This window comes from Mytilus californianus, unplaced genomic scaffold, assembly GCF_021869535.1.
Source record: "Mytilus californianus isolate M0D057914Y unplaced genomic scaffold, xbMytCali1.0.p SCAF_9, whole genome shotgun sequence".
Lineage (NCBI taxonomy): Eukaryota > Metazoa > Mollusca > Bivalvia > Mytilida > Mytilidae > Mytilus > Mytilus californianus.
In genome coordinates, this window is record NW_026262745.1 from 8,064,951 (window position 1) to 8,090,251 (window position 25,301).

Here is a 25,301-nt window from a genome sequence, read left to right on the forward strand (position 1 = left end):
ATCACCTTTATTTTAATGGTTCTTACATACATTCCACATAATAGTTCCTAAAATCAATTACTTTCAGAAAGAATTTATAATGTTGCAAACTGTGCACAATTCACACATTTGAAAGTTTATTGTGAGTTTCAGGACAAGAATTATGAGACATATTTTCCCAACCTTCTGAAATATTTATGGCACTATACAAAAAAGGCAACAATTTTTATATGACTGGTGAAGAACGTTATATGGATAACCATAGTTTGTCCATCAACACTTCTTTCTGAGAACTCAAATTTGCTTTAACAAATTCTCATAAAAATTCAATGCAACTATAGGAGTGACAGAAGAAAGCTTCCTTTCCATTTGAAAACTTTTAGATGTGTAGTATCAGAGTTGAGGAACTTTAAATCTCAGATTTAAGGCAACTTTTCACAAATCATTCACTAACTCCTGTATGCTTGGATTGATTTCCTCAAAACTTTACACTATCGTTGGCATTGATTAAAAAAAAACTCCACTTTTGATTATGAAAATTTTCTGGTTTGTTGTTTCAGTGTTAGAGACGTCAACTTTTCACATGTTGTACTATAACCTGAGTATACTTGGATTGATTTCTGGACACTATACATAATTGTTGGAATAGGTGAAAGTAAGATACTGGTCAATTTAAAAAAAATTCCAATTTGCCATTCCAGAGTAATGGGACTTTCAACCATCAAATTAATAAAAGGCAGATTTTACATGTCATGCACTAGCTCTAGAATGTTAGGATCAATAGACAACTTTCGATTTCGTTGCATTTCCGTCAAAAACTTTGGTTTTAGTGAACATCAGTCATGCGAATAGGGGCATCGTCACTTCCTTCCCATGTTGAGCGATTGGTTCAAAAAAATATAATGCTGTATTGCACGAATTATACGGCAAATTAAATTGTTATAATTGATAATCAGCACTTCTGTCATTAGGGACATTGTTATTAAGTACCTACAGAACAAACATTATTTCTAGTTCATCCTACATAATGACTATCACGAAGACGCTTGATGAACTTTAATAGTGCAGTGATACAGGCGATTCCCTTTATCTGGTAAATGACGTCACAAAGGCGCGCATAATTGACGAACTTTTCCAGTGAAGGACATAACTCAAAAGTGGTCTATTACTACAAACTTTACACTGTATTTGGGATTTGTGAATGTAGGCTCCCTTTTGATTTTGAGAACTTGTTTGTATTTCAAGAGTTATGGGACTTTTAACAGTCATATTTGATGCAATATTTATATGCCTAAAAATGTCTTCTTGCATTTTTCTACTGAGCCATTTTACTTACTTCTGATTAGATGCCTTCTAACTATTCTATATTTTATTCTGGCAACAAATTTCAATATGCACACAACCTGCATACTTGCACTCTTTGGGTAAGCAGCTTATTTATATGTGTATCAGTTAAGTGCAAATATATTCACTGAGTATGTCATATCTGAGTTTTTATTTTGAACACTGAAAGTATACAGCATAGATTCAAAGCATTTTGTTTAGGTATTTATAACATAAATACCAATGTTACTATCCGCAAGCTTAATTTGACTTGAAACCTCGGTTCCAAATTTCATTACCCTTTCAAACAGTTTCAAAAACTGTAGCAGAAAAATGAATTGATATGTATCTGAAAGGTGATTAAATCTTAATATATATATATATATATATATAGCTTTAATTTGTGTAGAATTTTGGTTTGAAATGACTTAATATTTTAAAAATAATAATGAAAAAAGTATCAATTTCTACCAAATATTGCTTGCTCAAAATAAATACATGTACATAATATAAGCTGTTAAATTCAGATACATTGTAATTCACATGGACCTGTTGCTTCAATAGAGATTGGCAGAACGTTTTAAAAGTATAACAAGGCAGGGAAATCAGGTACTAAATCTTGTTTCTTATCAAGGGGACTCGAAGCAAAAAAAATATATGCTCAAGTATTTATTTCTAAAAGTTGAAAAAAAAGATAACTAACGCAAAAAAGAACACTTTTGAATCGGTATTAAGAAAGCCTTAGAATTTTTTATATTCTACATACAAATATCAGATTGCTTGATTTTTTTATACGACCGCAAAAAATTTTTGTGGTCGTATATTGGAGTCACGTTGTCGACGTCATCGTCGTCCGAAGACAATTGGTAAATAGATATCTATGAAACTTAAACACAAGGTATGTAACCACAAAAGGAAGATCGGGATTGATTTTGAGGATTATGATCCCAACAGTTAAGGAATTAGGGGCAAAAAAAAAGGCCCAAATAAGCATTTTTGTAACTTCCAGACAATAACTTGTGTTTAAGTGTATGAATCTCTCTGAAATTATACCACAAGTTTCCATACCACAAAGGGATGGTTAGGATTGACTTTGGGGGGTTTTGGCTCAAACCATTTAGGAATAAGGGGTAAAAAAAGGAGAAAAACAAGGGTTTCCTGGTTAATGGACAATTTTAAAGCAGTGTAAGGGAGGTAATCTAATCACCTTTAATATACAATGTTGTGTATGTTTTAGATTACCTCCCTTACACTGCTTGTAAATTATGTATAAGAAATGCTGTATTGTCTTGAGGTGATTAGCTGTCAATTTATTTTTAAATGTTACAGTAACTAATATTAATTTTAGCCTTGAATATGTATGTCATTTTCTATTTTAAAGACTTTTATGATGTATTTTAATGAGTAATTATGGTTGCAAACTCCATTAGAAATTTGAATTGAGATTATGACCTTATCTTGAGGGAAAGATTTCAGAAATTAAAAGAAAATTTCTTCAAATATTATTTTTTTTTGCAAAAAATAGATGGGAAAGGGGGGGGGGGGGGCGTCAATACGCAACAGCAAAGTGTATTGCACAAAAGCATAAATTGAATATAAATTCAAATCATATTACCAATTCTAAGTTCTTTGACTACAGTTATTCTGTGTCAGAAACCTATTTTGTGTCAGATATTTAATTACAATCCAAATTCAGACCTGTATCAAGCGCGAATATTGTGTCCATTTTTGCCCCAACTGTTCAGGGTTGGACCTCTGGGGTCGTATCCAGCTGCGCTCAGCGAAGCAATTAATTCTTGCTTGCTTATGGTCCAGTGGCAAATATTTCATGCATATTCAGGACAATAACGAAAATAGATAAGATCTGCAAAGAAGGTGGACCGGGTTGGCTACATGTAGATTGTTGAAGAAAATAACTACAGAGGGTTATTTATTTAATACCAAAAAAGTCAATCGATTTTATTAGGAAAAAAATCAAGGTATGTCAAATGCAAAATGCAAAACCAACTTGAATTGGATGGTACATGTATATCAGTAAACTAAGAAATTTGGCTTGGTACAGGTATTTTCCCCAAAAGATGGTGGATTAAACCTGGTTTTATAGCTAGCTAAACCTCCCACTTGTATGACAGTTGTTTATAGTTCCGTTGAACCCTGTTGTAACAATCTAATAAGTTATGATTTGTATTGAGTTTGTAATGCTTATTTGCCTTTTGTTACAGTGTATACTGTACGTCAGAAAGTGAAAAAGTCTGAACAATCAAAACATTAATCTGTCATTAGTACCAGAATATCATGGGAAGGTACTTTACATAACTTAATTTATACACGTGTAACAAAATTACCTGATGTATAATACATTTGCAATCATGGTCGCCTCAACTTAAAAAAATTTAACAAGAAAGAAATAAAAATAAAAAATAAAACATATGCTATGTTATGTTTGTTAAGTCGTTTATAAGAAGTATGAAATACTTACCTTGGTTAGAACAGCTGTTATTATATAAAGTATGGACTACAGTATTTGGTTATATAAATACATAAACAATAAAGGGTGACATGTATGTTATTCTGTACACTTACATGTCAATGGTAGTACCTGAGGGAATATGTATTATAGAATATAAATGTTCGTTTTGCCATTAACTTAGATTTTTTTTTTAATAAGAATTATTTCTTTCAAGAATTTTTCTCTTTTTCAAACTAAAGTAATTTAATAGTGTCTAAAACAGTGTTCCAAGTATATGCAGATACATAATGAATGACATAAATAACAGATACAGTAAATACGTATACGCAGACAAGTCCGGTCCAATTAATGACGGTAAATCTGATGCTTCGTGTAGGGAAAATAAATGTAATTTGCTCCTTGCCTTTTATATAGGATTTATTTATAATTTTATAACTTGATATTTATGAAAATTTGCCACTGGACGTGAAGCAACGAAACAATCAATTTGACAATGGACGTGAAGCAAAGAAACAACCAATCAGTTAATCAAAAGATCTTTACGATAAAATGTTTGCAACTGACTGGACTTGAAATAAAATAACAATCAATCAATCAACCACAACATATTCAGAGCATCATAACTTACCCAAAAAACGACGAAAAGACAAACAACAGTCCTCAAAAATCTAAAACAGACAACTGTGAACTGAAAACCGAGCTTGTATTAGGTGCACAGGAATGGAATGCATATCCTGCTCCATATGTGGCATCCGTTGTGTTGTTCATTGCAAGTGCAAATTCGGTTACAAGTCTCGTTCAGTAAAGCTTAACATGGCAAGTATTTTTCTCCTGACATACATATGTACTTCCTTGATTCAGATAAAAACTTACGCTCGGGTTTGTTTTTATGCAATTGAGTACTTGGCATCAATTAACGTAAGGCGAAAGGATGTATATATTGGTACAGAACAACCTGTCATTAAAAGCTACTGACCACCATATACATGTATAGGGGAATCAGAATGGCACGGGGTTCCTCATATGACGCTTCACGGTAATTTGCAATGTGACGAATGACGATAAGATAAGCTAGGTTTATTTCACACTAACGGTAGTATAAAGGTGTGGATTAATCCTTGACGATAAACGCTAAGCCATTCCCACCAACTTGTATGCCCCTTTGATATGCAGCTTTCATATATTTATAAAGTTTTGGCTTTTCGTTCTCTAAGCATATCGAAACGATGCGTTATGCATGGAATAGAAAGGCCAAGAAAAACTTTCTGTAGCAACAAGTTCAATATTTTGTTATGAAAGCATGACTTACTTGTCCTACTTCTTTAAAATAAAAAAACACTTTTAATCATAAATAAACCTTATTTCCCCGTTAACCGGTTTAACACTGACATTAAAAAAAAACCTGTCAGAACCTAAATTCACAGGAATAACTTATAACAATTTCCCTAATTTAGCTAATATGACAATTATGCAAGTAAAGGATGACTTACCGTATGGGTTATGATCAAAACACACTAAGACTATATATAAAATGTAATATTCAAATCAACGAAGCATGAATCTAGTTGCTCTACTTTTGTATGCTGCGATCCCTCATACAACATGTAAATGAACGACTTCATCAAGTTACATCACCGTTGTTAACCTCACAGAACTGAACTCGAATATAAAACTTTACAAAATCAAAGGCAGAGGTATCCATCCGTTTATTGCATCTTTTGTCACATTTATTTGATATGCTATTTTTGTTATATATGGCTTCTGTGCTAGAAGGATAAAACCGTTTCATTCTGAGTATTTTTTATACTTCATTTAGATTTGTAATACCTATGGAAATAAACAAACTGCTTAAACTTTTGAAGGGCAGGACACAGTATAATGTCTCGTTAGGTTTAGAAATAAGTATACAAAGAAATGCTATAGGAAGGGGTGTCATCCCGGATTCCCGAGAAAAAATAAATCATTCTTTCCCGAATCCCGAAAAATTAATAATTAATTCACGAGTCCCTATAGGTGTAAATCCCGAATTCCCACAAAAATATTTGTTTTATCCCGACGTCACGAAAAAGGTCCTTCTGGCCCTCTATAAAGTTATCAAACATGTCAGAAATTGGTCTATCGAGGGTTTATCATGTTTCGTCAACCAGAGACTCATGAATAATACGAGATCTGTGTATACGCTAATGATACCGTAACAGTAACAGCAGCAACAACAACACCACCAACGACAACAAGAAACCCGCAAAGGCATACACTATGTAGAATTCAAAATAGGGTCATCAGACAAAAGTCAGTACCATATAAAGAATCTGTATGATTTATCCATTTGTTTCGGGTAGATTAATATGATGATGATTAATTCATATTCATTCACGTAGACGATTGCTTTAATTTGACAATGTACAGTCAAATGAAATATTATGAAAACAAATAAATACGACAATAAACTAACGATGCAACACAACACAACAACAACCACAAAAAGAACCTGTAAAAGATGGATTGATTGTTCCTTGATTAACGTGCAGTGGCAAATATTGCATACACATTCATGATGATCCAGAACAAGGCATACAGAGTGAACATAATGTACTTCTTTTGGGCATGGTGTCGAATGTTTTTTCTTGTACTGACGGTTTTTGATTGCCCTATATGTATCTTCTATCCTTCAAAAAAGTACAAATAAAATTAAAAAGAACGATCTTTTCGTTTTCTTTTGTAAAATTTTCACTCATATAGACTAACAATGTTGAAAAAGCCAATAAAAACCTAAAATGAGTTCATAACGAAGGACGTGACCTCGACATTTTATTATATGATCAAGGTCATTGGTCCCCAATCTAATTACAAAGACCCCATGCCTTTATCATGTACCAACAACAAGAACGATTTGATAAATCAGTAATTTTAACCTATCCCTCATATAATATGCCGGACAAATGTAACAAATCTGCTCCTCAATGTGCCAAACGGTATAATCTGAGTCACGACACTGACCTTCGATATAGACCTCAATTCCAAGGTCATGGACGAGGTACTTCATATCAACCGGTCCTATGTCTATACAACTAACGGTTTATGAGATTTAGTGATATACCGCTTACATCAAATAGTTACCGGGAGATACCTCCAATAAGACGCCAACGATTAAATTTAACCTTATAATATAACAAAGTTGCGACATGTCGCAAGGAGCGACTGAGGAAAAAAAATGCATGTCTGAGCATGGTTTCTGAGTTAAGCTGCTAACAATTTTTTCTGTATCAAGAGAGATCATAACTCCAACAAGAATAGTAACGCCAAGGCAGGGTGACCAATACTTTCTACCTTAAATCATTCAAACATGTCGTATTCTTTTTTTGGCATTTGTCGTTCAAGTTGGCAGAAAAATAACCAGACGAATTACAGTAAGATCTTTTCCGTTGTAAAAAGAAAAACCTTAATAAGTTATGAGTAATTAGTCAATGTCACCTTCTTATTATTACATAAAAGAGAAAATAATAATATCTAAAGGCACAGTCCATCTTTCAACTAAATCATAATAAAGTTGGTCGTCTACTGCGAATTTAACCAATTACATAGTATTGAAGACTTTCCAAATGAAATAATAGCTTTAATTTATTTATTCCAAATTTGTCTTAAAGCGAAAATTAAAAAATAGATAAAAAAAATAGAGAATAGAAATGGGGAATGTGTCAAAGAGACAACAACCGACCAAAGAACAGCAAGCATTTAAACGTCTGTCTATGATCTGCTTGCTAATGCATATATAGTTTAACTCAGATTGTTTTTGTCTGTTCTGTTTTGGTCCTTTTGGTTTTATGCTCTTGACCAATTTAATGTTGTCCCTTTACAGTATTTGGCCACTTGTGTATACAATGAAGGTCTTCCTGACACATGCTGTGCGCACAGAAACCATATCGTTTTTAACCATTTTTCTTTGCTTGTGATTGTTGTATGTCTCCTTATAGTCTAACAGGAAAGGGTTCGACGATTCCGAAATCTGACACCATTTTATAGACCACAGCTTTTGAGTTAAAATAATATGGAAAATCTTTCCATGGAAAGAACGTTTCGCACATATACAAGTGGTGAATAACTTTCTCATTTGTCATTTGGGCTATTGTAGATAATTGTCGCATTGGCAATCATACCACATCTACGGTTTATTAAAAGAAACAAAATTATTCTGCTTCTATGCTATGACTTGATGTTGTCTTTAAACGCCAAATGTATCCATGATGCTACTATTTATTTTATCGTAAATAGTCTTCTAACGATTATTTTGAAGGTTGACAGAATAATAATATGTACGGACCTTTCTTTTAGGTCCGTTCCATTTACATATGTATTCCCTCACGTTTACTTCTTTTGGTTGGTGTAATCTAAATATATTTTCGAATTTTAATTATAGGTACAACTTTGTGGCGATGTGTTGCAACAGCAATTACTGTATTATAGACCTGTCACAATGATTGAATCGGGATGATCACTGTAAACTGGTAGATATACAAGGAACAATTACGGTAAACTAAAATAAAGAAGTAGTTTGAATCTTTTAATATTTAAGTACAACATATATTTTCAGAATAATTTTAATATTGCATGTAACATAGTAAAAATTGTTAATGATTAAACCTTTTCACGTTCTAACTTTAATTGCCTTTTAATTGTCTCGTTGATTTTTTTGAACGTATAATAGATTAATAATATTCATTTAAATTTAATATTTTAACGTCACTATCACTCGCAAAAACTGGTTATAGCAACATAACTTCTGTATAGCCAAATAAGTTAAATAATGAGATATGAAACATTTCCAAAGTCAGTTTGATCAAATAAGGTAATTGCTAAATAAGTTTTATTCTATTTCAAAAGTTAAATTACAATAAATCATAAGCCGAAAGCGACCCTTTAAACGCATATATGCATAATAAATTGTAGACATGCATATTTGTATACAGTGCGTGCAGACAACACAGGACAACACAAGACATATAATAGTCAACAAATATTACACAATTGTCATATAAAAAGAAGTAGCATCGCATAAAAATACTACATATAATTAAAATAGGCAAATACATAATGTAGCAAATAAAACTTTTTCAAAATAAGCAAAACTCTAGAAACAGAATAAGTTTTAAAAAAAACAACAACAAACAAACAAACAAACAAACAAACAAACAAACAAAATATTTTTAGGTACGCTGCTGCAGTATAAATGTATAGATGAAAGTGTATTCAATATCTGCAGGCAAAACAGGAATATGCTTAACAACTCCAGAAGGAGATCATGGACTTAAATTGAATGACATATGAGCACCGTCTGAATTCTTCGACCTAATCTCGATGCTAATTAAATCCATAAATTATTCGACATTTGTGAGAAGAATCCAAACTGTCGATAGTTTAATCTGTATTAATTTTGCATTGCACTGAGGCCTTGTAATCATATTGTTTTTTTTGTATGTTCCTTTGGCATCTTCCGCCTCCGTTTTAACACTTCAAAAGCTTAGTAATAGATTTCAACCTTCAAAAGTCACGTCAAACTCAAAAGATCTTCATGACAAAATTTATATATACAATATATTTGTAAATGGTTTATTAAAAACAAAGCATATTTTTTATTTACAATAAAAGATCTGTTAGCTCTCAATTATTTATATACACGCTGTCAATTGATGCTTCATTTAATCTGGAAGAGCGATTTTTCTACAAATAAAGTTACGGATATGTATCAACTTTTAAATCTATTTCTTCCTCCAGACGTAAACCTATATTTTCGAAATTATCGGTATCATCTACATCATTGAAGAGCTGTACTTCTAATTGTAAAGAAGCGACAGTGGTCGTACTGTTTTCTGTTTCAAAGCGTTCTTTAACAGAGACTTCATCGAGGTCGTTCAGGTCAAGAACTGCCCCTTTTTCCAAGAGACACTTGAATAATTCAATACTGTGCTGTTTAGCAGCAGTAGTTAGTTGTGTTGTGACATGTTCACTAATTTCATCCACAGACGACCCCCTTTCAATTAGATAGCTAACAATATTTGTATGCCCTCCCTTACATGCAAACATGAGAGCTGTCCACCGTTTTCTACTTTGTGAGTTAATGTTAGCACCGCGTTCGCAAAGAAATTGTACAATATCAGAATACCCCTGTCGACTAGCAAACATGAGAGCTGTTTGACCACATTTGTCAATAGAATCCAACACAGCGCCTCTCTCTACAATGGAACACACCACAGGAAAATTTCCAGCATTGCAGGCTACCATTAATGGACTTACGTTACTGCTATCTGACATATTAACGTCGCTTTCATCATTTTCCAAAAGTATTTCAACGATATCGGCGTTGTTCGCGATGATTGCTGCTAAAAGCGGAGTCAATTTTCGATGAGACACATTGCAGTTAACACTAGTACCTTCTGATAAAAGTAACTTGACGATTTCAGTGTGACCATGGAAACAAGCGCACACAAGAGGTGTATAGCGATGTTTGCGAATTTTAATAGAAGCCATATTTACGTTTCGGGATGTTTTTCTAAGCATTCCGATGACAGATTTGTCAGTACAGTAGGCCCGCTCCGAAACAGAAATTAAAGAACCTGCTATATTTACAGCAACTGTAATTACATCAGAATAATTCGACGCGAGAATCCCACGCAAAACTTTACTTCCGATTTTGATATCGTTAAATGAAGCTTTCAATAAATCAGCATTACAGTTGAGAAATCGAATCAGTTTTTGTCTGTACTCTGGATATTTCATTTGAGGACTTCTGAATACTTCGTCTGATTTTACCTCTAAAACGTCTCTTACCATCCGACAAAAAAACTCTTCTTCATTCTCTGTACTGATTACTATTGGTCTTTGTTCTAATTCCGCTAATGATTCTAAACATGTTTGCTGATTTAATAACGAACGACAAGCATATTTAATAATCACATTTTGGAAATTTTGTATTAACCCACAGTGATGGCACATGTAGTCGAACAGAATGGCATGAATCGGTCGATAAATCACCATCTCTTTTCCGACCTTGTTGTGATAATATTCAGTCTTTAAAAAAGTTCCTACCAATGAATCCAGCTGCATTATGATATCGGTTTTGGGTGCTCCACCAGAGATGCCGAAATCTTCTAAAAGATTCTGTATATTTATATCATGTCGTGCGGCATTGTTACCATTGTTTCCCTTGACTGGAAAACACTGATAAAAAGGGCTAATATTGTTTTCTCTAACGGGAAAACATAATTCCCCATTACAAAGAACAATTAAAAGAATTGCAAAATATTTCAGATTGTTCGGTTCTTGTTTGATGTTATCAAATTCAGACATATAGATATCAAACGGGTTTTCAAAAAACTCAACAACATCTTTTTCTGTATGATTTCTATACAAGGAACACATTAACGGAAGGAAATCGTATGTGTTAATGACATTTTCAATCGCGCGTATCAAATTTGGATCCAGATACTTTTCAGCTATTGACCGTTTCTGGTTTTTGGTTATCAAATTGTTCGTGAATTCAATTGAACATTCCGTAAGAAAACCTATTCTCTGAAACTGTTCTTCCTTAAAAACCTGAGTGCGACACGAGGCAAGAATTTTGGTGTTCCCTTCCCTTGTAATACTCTTTAAGAGGGGTTCATACTTTAACCACGAATTAACTTCATTTTGTATTGCCGAATATCTGCCACACACATCGTCAAAGACAAAAACTTGGTTTTCATTTTTCCTAAATTTCCTCTCTATGTCTTCAGGACTATGACATGGAATGATTTCATATTGACTTTGTTCCCGTAATAATAACGCTACATGATGTATAGTTGCTGATTTTCCAATTCCGGAAATTCCGTAAACAGTTGTTACATTGTTTTCCTTTAAGTTATGAACCAATTTTGCACAAAGACCTGTTGGCACAAACTTTTCATCGATCTTTTCCCATTCCTCAATTTGAACTACAATTGCATCTGAAAAAATAAGATAAACCAAAGTATGATTTAATATGGGCTTTATAATCAAGAGTGGGTTTACTAGAGTTTGTGTTACTTGACAGCTTGCTTGGTATTGTTTTGTGGATGTTTTTTTTTTCAATTCGTCGTTTTTCTTTTAGTCATAATGATAACTTTAATAAACTCGTCATATATCTTTGTTCCACTGGTGGTTTTAATTGGTCTCTCTACATAATTGAAAAGCCATGTCCTTTCACACCTTCTACGCACATTTAACCCTTACATCTTATAAAAAGAAATATACTTCATTCTAAAGTCCTTGTGGCATTTACATGCCAGGAAATGTCACAGAGTCTTCAAAGGGATGATTGGAGTTCATGTGATTCCCTCATTTATATGCGATACTTTGATTTGTATCTTCCTAATCGAAATTATATTAATTAGATTTGAACAACTATTGTTTAATTTAAAACTAATACAAACAGTACTTACCATTGATATTGCTGTTGCCAATGTCCTGTTTTGATTTACCAACGTCCTCTTTCAAACATTTGACAGTATTCAAAATAGAGTCTTTCATATCATCATTCAAAGCAAGCATTTCCAGATTTTCCAATTTGTTTGTGAAGTGACCATTACTTGTGCCGAGATAGATTTCCATTCTTTTAGCAACATCTTTGAATGCAGACAACCACTTGGTCAATTCGCTGTCTGTTACTTTACAATTCCATACAATTGTATGAGCAATCTCATTCCTATACCTGAGTATCCGTTCAACATCATCCCCAACAGATGTTTCAGAACTTTCTGGATCTGTTTCATGTCCCCAACCTTTGGTAGGATGGGACACTGTGTTTAAACTTCTCAGTATTTTATAAATCAAAGGTGTGTCAAAATGTGTATAACCTTCTGTAGCTGCTTTTAAAATAATGGCTCTTTCAGTTTTGCTTAAACCACTCCAAAGCTTCCTATCGTTTCTTACATGACCAGCTACCATGTGACATGGTTCTTTAATGCGCAGAAGTTCTCGTAAAACCTCTGGCATCAGGTGTTGTACAGCATATGTTAGTTTTGCAGTATTATTTAAATTTTTACTTTTGTTTGTAGCCATTTTCTTCAAATCGTCTAATCAACTTCCTTAAAATAAATAAATAAAAAAAGATCTAGTCAAAACACTCAAAAGATACCAGGCTTATAAATGTTAATATTAAACCCGATACGTATGTGCCAACCTAAAGTCGGTTATTTTGCGGGTGTCGGGGGACACTGTACATTTTGGGGCTTATGTAATCTTATAATAAATTCACTGAAATTAAAATTTGTATAATATCATTATTCATATTATTGATAAAACTAGATTAAGACGAAAATGCAATGATTAGATTTTGCTTTGGACTCGTTTTGACTATGCTGGCAATGAAATGACGTCAGATGTTGACATTTACAGGTTTAGGGAAACAGTTGGCTATTTGCGGATGTATCATTTATTTGGTGTATGTGTCACACGCGTCATCAATTAAATAATTTGATTACAAGTAATTAACTCAAAATGCAGTACCTGTGTGCATATCTTTTTTGTCTGGCTAGTTTTGTGTTCTATATTATTTCTCTTCCTGAACTCATCGTTTTCTTATTTCTTGTTTTTATAACCTGCAAAATTGAAATTGTTTTCAGCAAAAGCAGAAATGGTATACTGAAGTTGAAGAAATATAATATTTCAAAATGCCAATTTGATACAACATTGTAACTTATCCCTTGAATACAACTACTCAATACGGGGCGATATATATATATATATATATATATATATCTTTTACTAGCGCTTTCACTACTTTCACAGATCTTCAGGTAATGTGACTTGTATACATAAGTGTTATACAAAATTACGGAATCCAAAAGGCACTGATAAAAGGACCAATCATTACGGAACACGGCGATCCGAACCAACCGAAGAATCATCAAACAATTTAGACAAAATTATCCCGTTTGTCACAACATATAATCATCGAGATTATGAAATATTTAGTGTCATGCGACAAATTGAAAATAGTTTACACAAAAGTGAAAAAATGGACGAAGTCTTACAAAAAAAGAAGATTATCATCGTTAAAAGATAGTCAACAAGTCTAAAACGATATTTAACATCTTCAAAATTTGATTTCAATGAAACTTTTCCTATTGTTAGAAAATGTACAGATAAACGATGTATGACATGTCCAGATTTAATAGAAGAAAGTTCAATTTATTTTAAAAATGGAAAGCATTTCACAGTTAAACAAAACATGTCTTGTAAAAGTTCAAACGTCATTTATTCTCTCGTATGTTCAAATTGTGCAGAATTCTATATTGAAGAAACAAAAAAAGAACTGCGGACTAGAATGACTCTTCATAGGCAGCAAACCAACCATAAAGATTTAACAATCATCCGGGCTAACGACCATTTCCATCGTTGTTCTAATGGACGATTTAAGATATTTCCATTGTATATGGTGAACATGGGTGTTTACAGTTCTATTTATTACATTTGAGAACAGAAAAATACCACTGACAATATTTTATTTGTTACAATTATAAAATCAAACCGTATTCAATTAGAACTTTTACAGCTAATATTCTTCATAAATTTTGATAGCCTTCTTTAACGTTAAAATTCTGCATAAATTTTGATATCCTTCTTAAACGTTAATATTCGTTGTAAACTTTTACATTCTGAACAAATTGTAATAACATTAACGTATATGTGCAAAGAGTTTACATCCAAATAGAAGAAAAAGGTCGGACTTTTATCAAAATGATGTATAAACCAACATTGCACTGTCCCCGTTCAAATATCTCGTATTGAAATCTGCTGACACGTGAAAAAAAATTTTTTGTTTCGATAAAAATGCAGGTGTCATTACGAGGACCAGTCTGAAAAAGATGTCAATGTATTTTAAAGGATCAGTCGTTTAATATAAAAGCATTTGGGCTGATATGTATAAAAGTACTTAACACACGTTTATTCCTGCATGTCCTACGATAAATTAGTACTACGATTGGATATCTTAACTTCAGTGGTTTTAAGCATATATCAGCCCAGAACATAAACAATACAATAGACATGTATATCAAAATGCCACAGAGATCGTCAAATGTGTTTGCATGGTCGATTTAAAATATATTTTACCTTATCAAAAACTAATAAAATTATTTATTTATGGAAAGTAAAAGTAAATTCTAATTTAAAACAGTTTTCATATACGGGTTTTAAACATCCTTGGCTTTCATATAATCGGCTTAGAGCGTTCCTGATGAAGGTAAATCCAGAAAAGCGCTTCGGACACATTAAATTAATAACGTGTTGTTTTCAATTTTTTCGGACAGTTATTACCTCTAGATTTGGTTTATGTTTAAGTGTTGTATCGATGTTTTTTTTTAAGGTGGTAAATTCGTTTACGTTGCCTCTATTTTTCTAAGAAGTTTCACGTTTGAATTGGAAATTATGTGTACTTTACAGAAAGGTTTTTAAATTTCTAAATTAGAATTATTCAAATTCATTCTCTATTCAAAAGAGTTTTTATAGTTCTTGCATCGTTTCATTAATTCAATGTATCAAACGTATATGTGTAATAGATATATTTGAGACGACCTTAAGTACAAATATACTTCAAAATTGTTATGCTTCACATGCTTCAAATACGTGATAGGGACATGAATCATAACGGAATCTAATTATGAAAATAAAATTAAAAAAAATTGCTTTATAAATTAATGCCTTCGTAAATCAAAACGTCGCCATTAAACACTCAGAATGTAAAAAAAAAATATTTACGATCTGTAATAATAACTTCACAAGGTGCTTTCTGTCAATGTATACTTGACGAATAATCATGTAATAAACTTATTTTGGAATATGTACCCTAATCCTGACGATCTCGTGGCTAGTCACAGATATTTAAGATCTGATTATAGTAAAGCATCAACAATCAAGGTTTTTGAATCAGTTCCTTTTTTCAAGTTCAGGATATCTTGGTTGTTGTATTGTAATACATCGACAATCTAAAAAGCTTGAAAGGGAACTGTAGACGTTAAGGTGACTCAACTGAATAGACAATAGACCTTTCATAGATTATTGATATCTTTCTGTTATTCAGTATCGTACATTATTAAATGATATGAGCAAATAAGCCCTAATACGGATAAATCAGCATGTGCAATACTAAAAACGTTCCACTATCGATATAAATCAAGATTTAATATTGCTCTTCGAACAGGGCCAATACGGAAAAAACAGGGCCAATACAGAAAAAAGCGGGAAAAAAAAGCCGTTTTATTCCTAGGGCTACTACAGGACGTTCACTTCCGGTTTTCAATTTTCTTACGCCATTACTTAACTTTGGAAGTATCGTTATGCATAAAAACATTTGTATAATATTTTTAAATTAAAATCATAAAAGAAACAGGTTAAATGATGTGCAATGTTTTGTAACGTCTTAAAGTTTTGAAACGGAAAAAACAGGGCCAATACAGAAAAAAGCGGGAAAAAAGCCGTATTGGCCCATGGGCTAATACGGGATGTTCACTTCCGGTTTTTAATTCTCTTATAATCATTTAATAAAAGTGTTATGAACTGGCTGTTTCTGTATTGGCACTATTATAGATTCTCGGTCAGCTGTATTGGCCCTCGACCCTACGGGTCTCGAGGCCAATACAGCAAACCTTGAATCTATACCAGTGCCAATACAGAAACAGCCAGTTAATAACACTATATTACTGCAACAATCAAATGTTAGTTAATATATTTGATAACGTTTTATCAAAGTGGGAGTGTTCTTACAACGTATTGTTATACAAAGTATTCAAAAGACAAACATCAAGCTTTATTATTTTAAGAGGTTATGATATGAATGAGCAGACTAAAGCAACGATTTTGTATGAAACCAATTTATAACGTTATAGCATAACCTTTTCGAACCATGAGAAAGTTCTTAAAACAATGTTTACATACCGAAATCAAGGTTAATGTGTCAAGCATATGTTCAATCCAACAGAAAAAACTTTTAAAATTTAGAATTTAAAGGTGTATTTACATATATTAATTTTTGTTAACTTTGCTGTGTTAAAGACACCACTTCGAAATTTCCGAAGGTTCGTTGGAGATTCAAAATTCGTGATTTAATAAAAAGGTTGAAGTTTGATATTCATGATTCGAAATTCAATATCCAAATTAACCAATCAGAAGAAAGCTTTTAATGTTGTGTAACTGTTGAGGTCAATATAAGATCTTTTAGGATATTATGCATTAGTTTCTTAAATGTTTTTTTTAAGGCTGTATTGCTTTTGGGTTTTTTATTGGTTTTGTTTTAAGTGGTGCTTTTGTTGTTGTTTTTGTTGCTCTTCACTTCGTTATTGCTTTAGTTTTCAACTGTTTTGATTCGGGGGAGGGGGGACGGGGGCACTGATAAGAACTTATTTACTTAGTTATATGTCTGACTGTATTTGATTCGTATCATCATCATCATCATCATCATCATCATCATTATCATCGTCATCGTCATCGTCACCGTCATCGTCATCGTCATCATCATCATCGTCCTCGTCGTCGTCGTCGTCGTCGTCGTCGTCATCAACATCATCATCATCATCATCATCATCATCATCATCAGTTGCCTGTTCCAAATCAGAAATATGACAGTTGTTTTCCTTTCGTTCGTGTTTTTGAGCTTTTGATTTTGCCATTAATAAGGGACTTTTCGTTTTGATTTTCCATAGAGTTCGGTATTTTTGTTATTTTACTTTTTTGTTATACTTTTATAAAATGATAAATCATTCAAAACACAATAAAGTTTGTTCACCCCAGGTATCTAATGTTTTTATTAAGTTACCATGCCCTTTAACTACGTATTTGATTTAGTATTCCCAATAATTTCAGTCGAACGCCTCAGCGTGACGGGTCATGTTGACAAATCACGCGTCTGGGGTATCAAATGATAAGTCAGATATATATCTTCGATTAGTTTGTACACGTTCGTGTCGGAGGAAAATAAAGTAATTGTCCTTTTTACATATTAACAAACTAATGACTTTAAACATGTTTACTTCCTGATACAAATTTATATCAGTCAAACTTTTATATGAAAACCACAACAAATTTTAATTTTATATTTAAACGACATTAATTTTGAGTGATTCAAAAACCTTATACGGTTTAGTAGTTATTACCGCATTTAGATTCTGGACTGTTCTAAATTTTTGTGTTGAAATCACAATTATTTGATACGAACTATGGAAACATAGATACAAATAGAAATTCTTTTGTTATTTTAACAAAGATACTTGCAGGTTGTAATTCAATTAAATGATAAAGTCATAAAATGATATTTTTAAAATTATATATAATGTACTATAATGTGATTGCATTTTGTAATGTTAAACCATATAGTAGATATTACTAACTTTATATCATGGCCTTATAATTTATTGAAATATAACACAATTTTTTCGTTATAAACTAACGTATGTAACGTATTCTTTTGTTTTGATATCTCCTCATTTTTGGCATTTCAAAACTTTGTTTAAAAAGGTTAATAAAATTTACCTTAAAACAATAATAATTGAACAAGTAAATTTATATTTTGCAATACAAATAATAAAAAAAAAACTGAATGATTACTTATGTAAGGTTACTACATTGTCAATTAGATCCCTAGAGCCGCGTTATCTCAAGATATTTCATCTATATCGTAGTGCCAATCTTTGGAACTATGCATCTAGAATAAAACAAAGTCAACATGTGACAAGTCTTTCATGTTCAATTGTTTGATTAGCTTATGATAATTAAAGCCACTTTTTCTGACTCCTAAATTCGAAAACACAAAAAGTATTATACATCTGTCAATTAACACACTTCATGAGATCACAAGACACTAGAATACCAATCAGCAGTATCTATCTTGTTTAATATTATCTTACATCTGGGATTCAAACTTCTTGCAATTAGTGCAAAACTGCAAAAAAGCCTAAATAGTCTTATCTTAAGATCTTGTCATTTAAATTTAGACATCAGCCAAAGCTTTTCACAAACATATATTTTGCTACTTGATGTATTTTACAACCATGCTAAAGTATAAAAATATATTTATGGATAACTATTTTGACATAAAAAAGAATTACTTGTTAAATTGCCATCCTTTCTTTTCTATTATTGTAGGTCAAATATTACGTAATGAATATGTTTGTGGATCATTGTGAGACCAAAGTGAACCGTTTTTGCACTGAAGTCTCCAGATTATATTGATTGAAACTGGACAAATTAAAAGGACAATACTTATGTGAACACAATGTTAATCAGTCTAGCCTATGTTACAAACAATACGAGAAAGCAACGGAGTTATAACGGAAACCATTTAAATGCAAATTCCCCACTTAAAAAGGTACACATTTAAATTGGCATGTCTGATAGTTGGCATGTATAGAATGAACTTAAGTTGAATTTATGGTTATGGTATGTTTCGCTGTTTCATAAATTTCAAGAATAAAACTATTACTCTGTTATCGTGGTAATACCTTTTAAGGTAGTTTCGTCCGTCTTGTAACACTGTTCATTTCGTTATCATACATTAAATGAACAAACTTACCGAACGAAAGAAATATCCGGCTACCATCGTACAAATTAAACATTTTTAATTTTCTTAAGAGCTTAACACAAACTATGAAAAATATGCAGATATCACTTCAAACGTAGCTGCAACATCAGTCTTACGAAAATAGGTATTTCACATGGACAAATTAAAATGTCTGAAACAGCTGCACCTGACTCATAGGTAATATAAAAATCAACTTCAATATCATCTCTTAATGTCGAAAAAGAATTGGAAAAGTCATAAAATATGATTGTCCAAGGGATTGTTTGATAATTGAATGTTCATGAAACAAAATACGACCAAACGTTCAATGGTTTCCTCCTCGCTTTACATAACGATTACATAATAGAACGCATCTTATTTTAACAATCTTACCAAGTCAAAATATTGCCGTATTAGTCAAACTAATATTGAAGACAGAAAAACATTTGTCCGTTTTCAGTTTAATATAAAATTATTATTTAATAATAGTTACTTACATAGTATTACAGCCTTATAATAAATTGCAGTCATTTCCGAATCAATACATCATGAATTTCACACGGCCTTAACCTGTGTTGTAGTCGATACAACAGTAAAAGTATTATATAAGTATCTAGCGATCTTAGCTTTGATTTCATTGGTGAAAGATTTTATTTAAAATCAAAGAAAAAATATATGTTGTTTGCATAATTTGCTATCACGCCATTCAGATTATTTAAATATGATAAGCAATGTATTTCTAATTATAGATTTAAATCCAATGAGAGGTTCTAGAAATTTTTACATTTCAGTTGTGCTTTTTGGTATGCATATTTTTGTTTTCTTCTCTTTGCATTCAAGTATTGCCTTTTGAATAAATTCCTTGCGTTCTAACCTCAATTATTGTTTCTACTAGTATTTTGTACGGCTCTGTAACACATCCGCTATCGTATATGTTAGCGTGTTAGTCACAGAGGTCTAAACGCCCTCCATAGGTATCTGCTCTCATAGTTCCTATAGTAAAGGCATATTGATTTTTGAATGAACTCCCTTTATGTGTACTACTTGACCTTTTATCTATCCAAAATGATATTCAGTCGAGGTTAATAAGTTGCCCTATTCATAAATGTTTTTTGTTTGTCAGGTTATCTTACGAACATCTTCATGTCACACATGGTTGTTTAAATGTTTAAATTGTTTGTGCTTTTACAATATGATTGTCTTGAAAGTATGTGTTAGATTTCTTTTTCTGTTACATACAAATATGCGATGATGTGGTATGATTGTCAATGAAACGACTCTCCACCACAGAGTTTACAAACAAAGTTCACCGTACGGCCTTCAACAATAAGTAAAACCAAAACCGCATAGTCAGCTGTGAAAGATCCCAAAATGACAAATGTAAAACAAGTCAAACGAAAAAAAAAAAAACTAACGGCCTGATTTATTTTCAAAACAATGAACGAAAAACAAATATGATATAGAGCAATAAACGACAACCCCTGAATTACAGGCTCAGTCTGTATCAATTTTATAAAACCCTACATCTCTTGTGTTGAAGCTGATGCTAGGGATTGTGTTGAACTTGAAGTGAGGTGCTACGATGGTTGTTCTGTAATGAAGAGCTTATTGTAACTTTAATATGATGAAGACCCAAGTTGATTTTGTGCATCTGGGGATTTTTCGTCATGAATTTTCATAAATTATCATAAAAAGTACAAAAATATATTTCCATTAATGGACATCCTAAAGTTTTTCATTGGATTATTCACAAAAATACTAAGGTTAATATAACATGCAAACAGGCTATTTAATGTGACAAAACCGGTGATTCGAGAAAATAGAGAGGGAAAATAAAAATTACAAAGTATATAAGTTGTTAACGTCGGTAGCCATACTGATAAAAAGTTATTTCGAGACTATAATCCTTCATTGTAAAACAATGGTTGTTAGGTTATGTTATTTGGAAGAAACATGCAAATTCATGTTGTCGTATTTTCATTCGAGACCGATATAACGGCATTAGAATCTTGTTACACAGATTTGTTTTTTAAAGCTCATCTTACTGAATGTTGAGAATTATACAAAATCACGAATGTTCATTATAGATCGATATAATCGCATTGAAGTCTTGCTACACTCATAGTTTGTTTTTAAGTTAATACTGCTGCATGTTGAAATTTATAAATAATCATGAATACTAGCATACAAAATTAAAAGTTTTTTCGAACACCAATTTTCAGAGTCTATTAATTAGTCGTTAGCAACATTCTATTTTTCCAAATCTACCTCCTCACACCCACCCTACACCCCCACGCGCATTAAGTTTTCAAGCCAATGGTCACTGTACCTTTACGTCTCGAGTTTTGTACATTTGCGGTGTAGATCAAATGCATTTCAAATACATGTTTATATCGAAATCCGATTTAAAAAGACCTCTATTTTAAAGTGTTACTCTTTACTGCATATCATTCAATTTGTTCATATATTTTCCTTTGGAAGTATATTATTTACGGAATTTATTGAAAACTGATCAGACTTATAATTTGGTACGCCATACGCACGTTTCGTCTACGTCAGACTCATCAGATGCACTCGTTTCAAAACAGTTAAAAGACCAAATCAAAAACAAAATTGAAGATCATCAAAAAAACAAAGTTCTTATAAAGTTGTGCCAAATACGACTAAGACGATATATAACGGGCATGGTTTCGAGAAGACAAGCCAAAACAAATTTTGTCTTGATTTCTTTCCAAAATACCATAGCCATGATATATACTTAAAATTATTATCAAAAATATTTTTGAATAGGTCGAATTGAAAAAGATAGTTTTGCTATGAAATTTTACACATAAATGTAACTCTGATTCCTGTATAGAGGTTAGGCTCTCCTGTAGATCTTTTTCGAATATTTAAAATTTAATTGTTTGTTTTGAATCTGTTTATTAGTTACAACTCGGATAATGATTCACCATCACGAACATTTAGAAGTTTACCACAAGACAATTTTCCCATACTATTGAAAGGCGAACATTGATCCATTGGGAATGTTGACATGCATGAAAGCATATTTAATTTTGCACGATATTTATCTGAATATAATTTAATCATGTTTCTAACTAAGATTGCTAAGGCCAATTTAGTTAGATTTAAATACTTTAAAAATACAATCGAATATACATGTAATACTTTTGTATAATGACATAATTCCCAATTTCTCATAAATTGATATTTAAAAAGCATCGGCTAGGATATAACATTAAACTTTTGCATGCATATTTCTTAACATTACTGGAATGTATTATTTCTATCATAAGGCATTCATGAACTGGACAAATTGATTATTATGTCTATTGTCAAAAGAAAGACGAAAGATATCAATGTGATAGTCAAACTCATAGGTGAAAATTTTCCGTATACTGCAGACAGTATGAATGCTTTCTGATTCAATTGACTAGTGAATCATAAAATTCAGATCATTATTTTGTTATTTATTTAAAAAAACATCTGATTATTCTTCGTTATTTTTACATTTTAATAAAAGTTTTGCTGTCCTCTTAGGATTCAATTGACTGGTGAATCATAAAATTCAGATCATAATTTTGTTATTTATTTAAATAAACATCTGATTATTCTTCATATTTTTTGCAATTGATTGACAATTGTGGCAGAATCTTTGTGTCTGGGAAAATTAAAATCTTTTCCCTTTTCTTTGCTGTGGTAACTAATTCTTATTAGTTATTTTGCTACCGATATTTTAATACTAGTATTAGATAAATTTTTCATAAATATGTAACAAGTTAAGAGATGGATATATTTATTTCAAACGTTCATCTGATTTTGATTCATTGTTTTGTATCAATTTGTATTATAGTCATTTAAAACTTCAAATTAAAAAAAGTTTGATATGTTTTATATACTTTGATGGCTAAGTTTTACTATAAAACAGGTGTACGTGAACTCACTTATAAAAGAAAATGCTTTATACTATAAATATCTTCATAAATGTACCGCTATTGAATTATTGTCTTCCCGTACTCAAATTCGTCGATATTTTACAGTATGAGTGGACAGTATGATATAAATTTCAGGTACTTACTAGCTTTATCTATCTCTGCATTTATAAAAAAAAAAGTCTATAGCAACAATAAAAACTACTGGTGTACTTAAAGGGACATAACTGCGATTTAGACAAAAAAAAATAAAACTCGATTTTTCTTTTATGTTTCAAACATTTTTAAAATCGGAATATCGAAACATATTTAACCATTAATTTGGATATACGTTTTTGTATGGTATGAACCAAATATGAGAATTTGAGTCAAAAATTGGTGATCACGAATTTGACAGATAATGTCCCTTTTAATAATGTAAACTACTTTTCGGACATTTTAGATAAAGGTAATTTTCTGATATTTCAAATACTTTTTTAAACGTCGCACAGTAATAATGATTCTTTCAAAATTTTAATAGTTAAATCTATTGCACCTTTTATAAATTTTTGCAATCGTTCTGTTATATACTATTGTTTACTACTGCAACAGTTAAATATAAGTTATATATAAAACGTTTTGAAAGTGGTGGTGTTCTAACAACGTATAGTTGCACAAGGATTCAAAAGTCAAATATCAAACCTGAAACTGTTGAGGCCAATGCAATGTCCTAAAATGACTTTATTCATAAAATAAATGATAAAAATTCGATCGAAGTTCTTATAATTTATGTTTGTCTCGTTTTATTTGGCAATGACATTGTCGATATTTGATCTACATATACTGTTTGAATGCCGATTGGTATCTTCCTAGTTTTTTTTACATTAAAGCAAGTCTTTTTTCTTCTTTCGTTGTACTTATTTTATGAGGAGGTAAGCGTTCTATCATTCAACTGCATTCAGTTGTACCACATTTAATGTATTGATACTTATAATTTAAAAACAAAAGCATTAGATGAAATAAAAAAGGGAATTGTACTCGTATCGGCTGTATATTATGGTTATAAAACTTGAAGTTGAAGAATGATTTCAAATTTTAACTTTGTAATTGATTGTTTGGTTTTGTAATTGTTTTGATTTGAGGGCCTATGAATAATCTTGAATAGAAGCAACGCGCGTATGACGTACTTTGTTTCGGCCTAGATTTAATAAGTTTTTACAACGACCAGGGTCGATGACATTGATGATGGATGCTCCAGTCCAGAGGGTATAACCCTCTCCCGCCGGTAGCAAGTTACCGTGTCCTGATATTCTGTCATATCACATTGAACGTCTAATATTAGTGTCCTCATCTCAAGTGGGATTCGATCTGGAGTAGGGAAAACCGGAGCCTTCCAAATAACTATTTGCTGCTTTTCCTGCCAAACAAAAGCTATTTAGGAGTTAGAGTAAAGACTGGTCACAATAATTTGTTCGGTTAAGGTGACGCGTCTACCTGTGGACTGTAAACTTGTGACTTTGCAGGTTACGGATAGTACAATTCTTGTCCTAAACTACATATTAATCAAACATATGACAGTCAATCTTGTACATAATAACATAAAAAATTACTCCATGAAAATTTTAATGGTTAGATTTGCCCATTTAAACCACATGTATGTTCAGTGATTCAATAACCCTTTTAAATTAAGTGATTATTACTGCGTTCATTTTCCAGACCGATCTTAATTGTAAAGAGATATACATTGAAAGCAGACATTATTTGGAAGGAACTATTCAAATAAAATATAAATTGACATTTTTTTATTATATAGTCAAGGAAGAAACTTGTACGTTTGCGATTTCATACAATGATTTTAAAGTCATTAAAATTAATTCAAAAAAGCAATATTATGCAATAAAATGCAAACGTATTTTGTAATATAAAACCACTAATTTGATTACGTGGCCATATCGAATATTGAAGCATGAAGCATCAAATTATAACGTAATGGGATATTTCCTTATTTAAATCTTTTCAAAATATGGTTGAAAACTTATAAAAACCTATCTTTTAA

General features: G+C 31.7%; 2 protein-coding genes across 5 annotated transcripts in view; both read right to left on the reverse strand.

Moving 5' to 3' along the window:
* The window catches only part of LOC127714981 (S-acyl fatty acid synthase thioesterase, medium chain-like), a 53,792-nt gene that overhangs the window by 27,045 nt on the left and 1,446 nt on the right, over positions 1 to 25,301 (reverse strand). The window contains exon 1 of one of the 2 annotated variants that reach the window (XM_052221020.1): positions 5,263 to 5,346. The exons of the other annotated variant lie outside the window; for it this stretch is intronic. The gene's annotated coding sequence lies outside the window, so the exon portion shown is untranslated. Of the gene's footprint in view, positions 1 to 5,262; positions 5,347 to 25,301 lie in introns of those variants that run through there. 2 annotated transcript variants of the gene reach the window in all.
* LOC127714957 (uncharacterized) lies at positions 8,318 to 19,958 on the reverse strand. 3 transcript variants are annotated; one of them, XM_052220980.1, is made up of 5 exons: positions 19,832 to 19,935; positions 18,383 to 18,479; positions 13,289 to 13,380; positions 12,223 to 12,867; positions 8,318 to 11,748 (listed from the first exon to the last, which is right to left on the reverse strand). In XM_052220980.1, the coding sequence occupies exons 4-5, from the start codon at positions 12,839 to 12,841 to the stop codon at positions 9,500 to 9,502; spliced, it is 2,868 nt and encodes a 955-aa protein (XP_052076940.1). In that variant the 5' UTR covers positions 12,842 to 12,867; positions 13,289 to 13,380; positions 18,383 to 18,479; positions 19,832 to 19,935; the 3' UTR covers positions 8,318 to 9,499. The 3 variants fall into 3 exon arrangements, with proteins under 3 accessions (XP_052076940.1, XP_052076939.1, XP_052076941.1); XM_052220979.1 differs by lacking the exon at positions 18,383 to 18,479 and having other exon boundaries at positions 19,832 to 19,958; XM_052220981.1 differs by lacking the exons at positions 13,289 to 13,380; positions 18,383 to 18,479.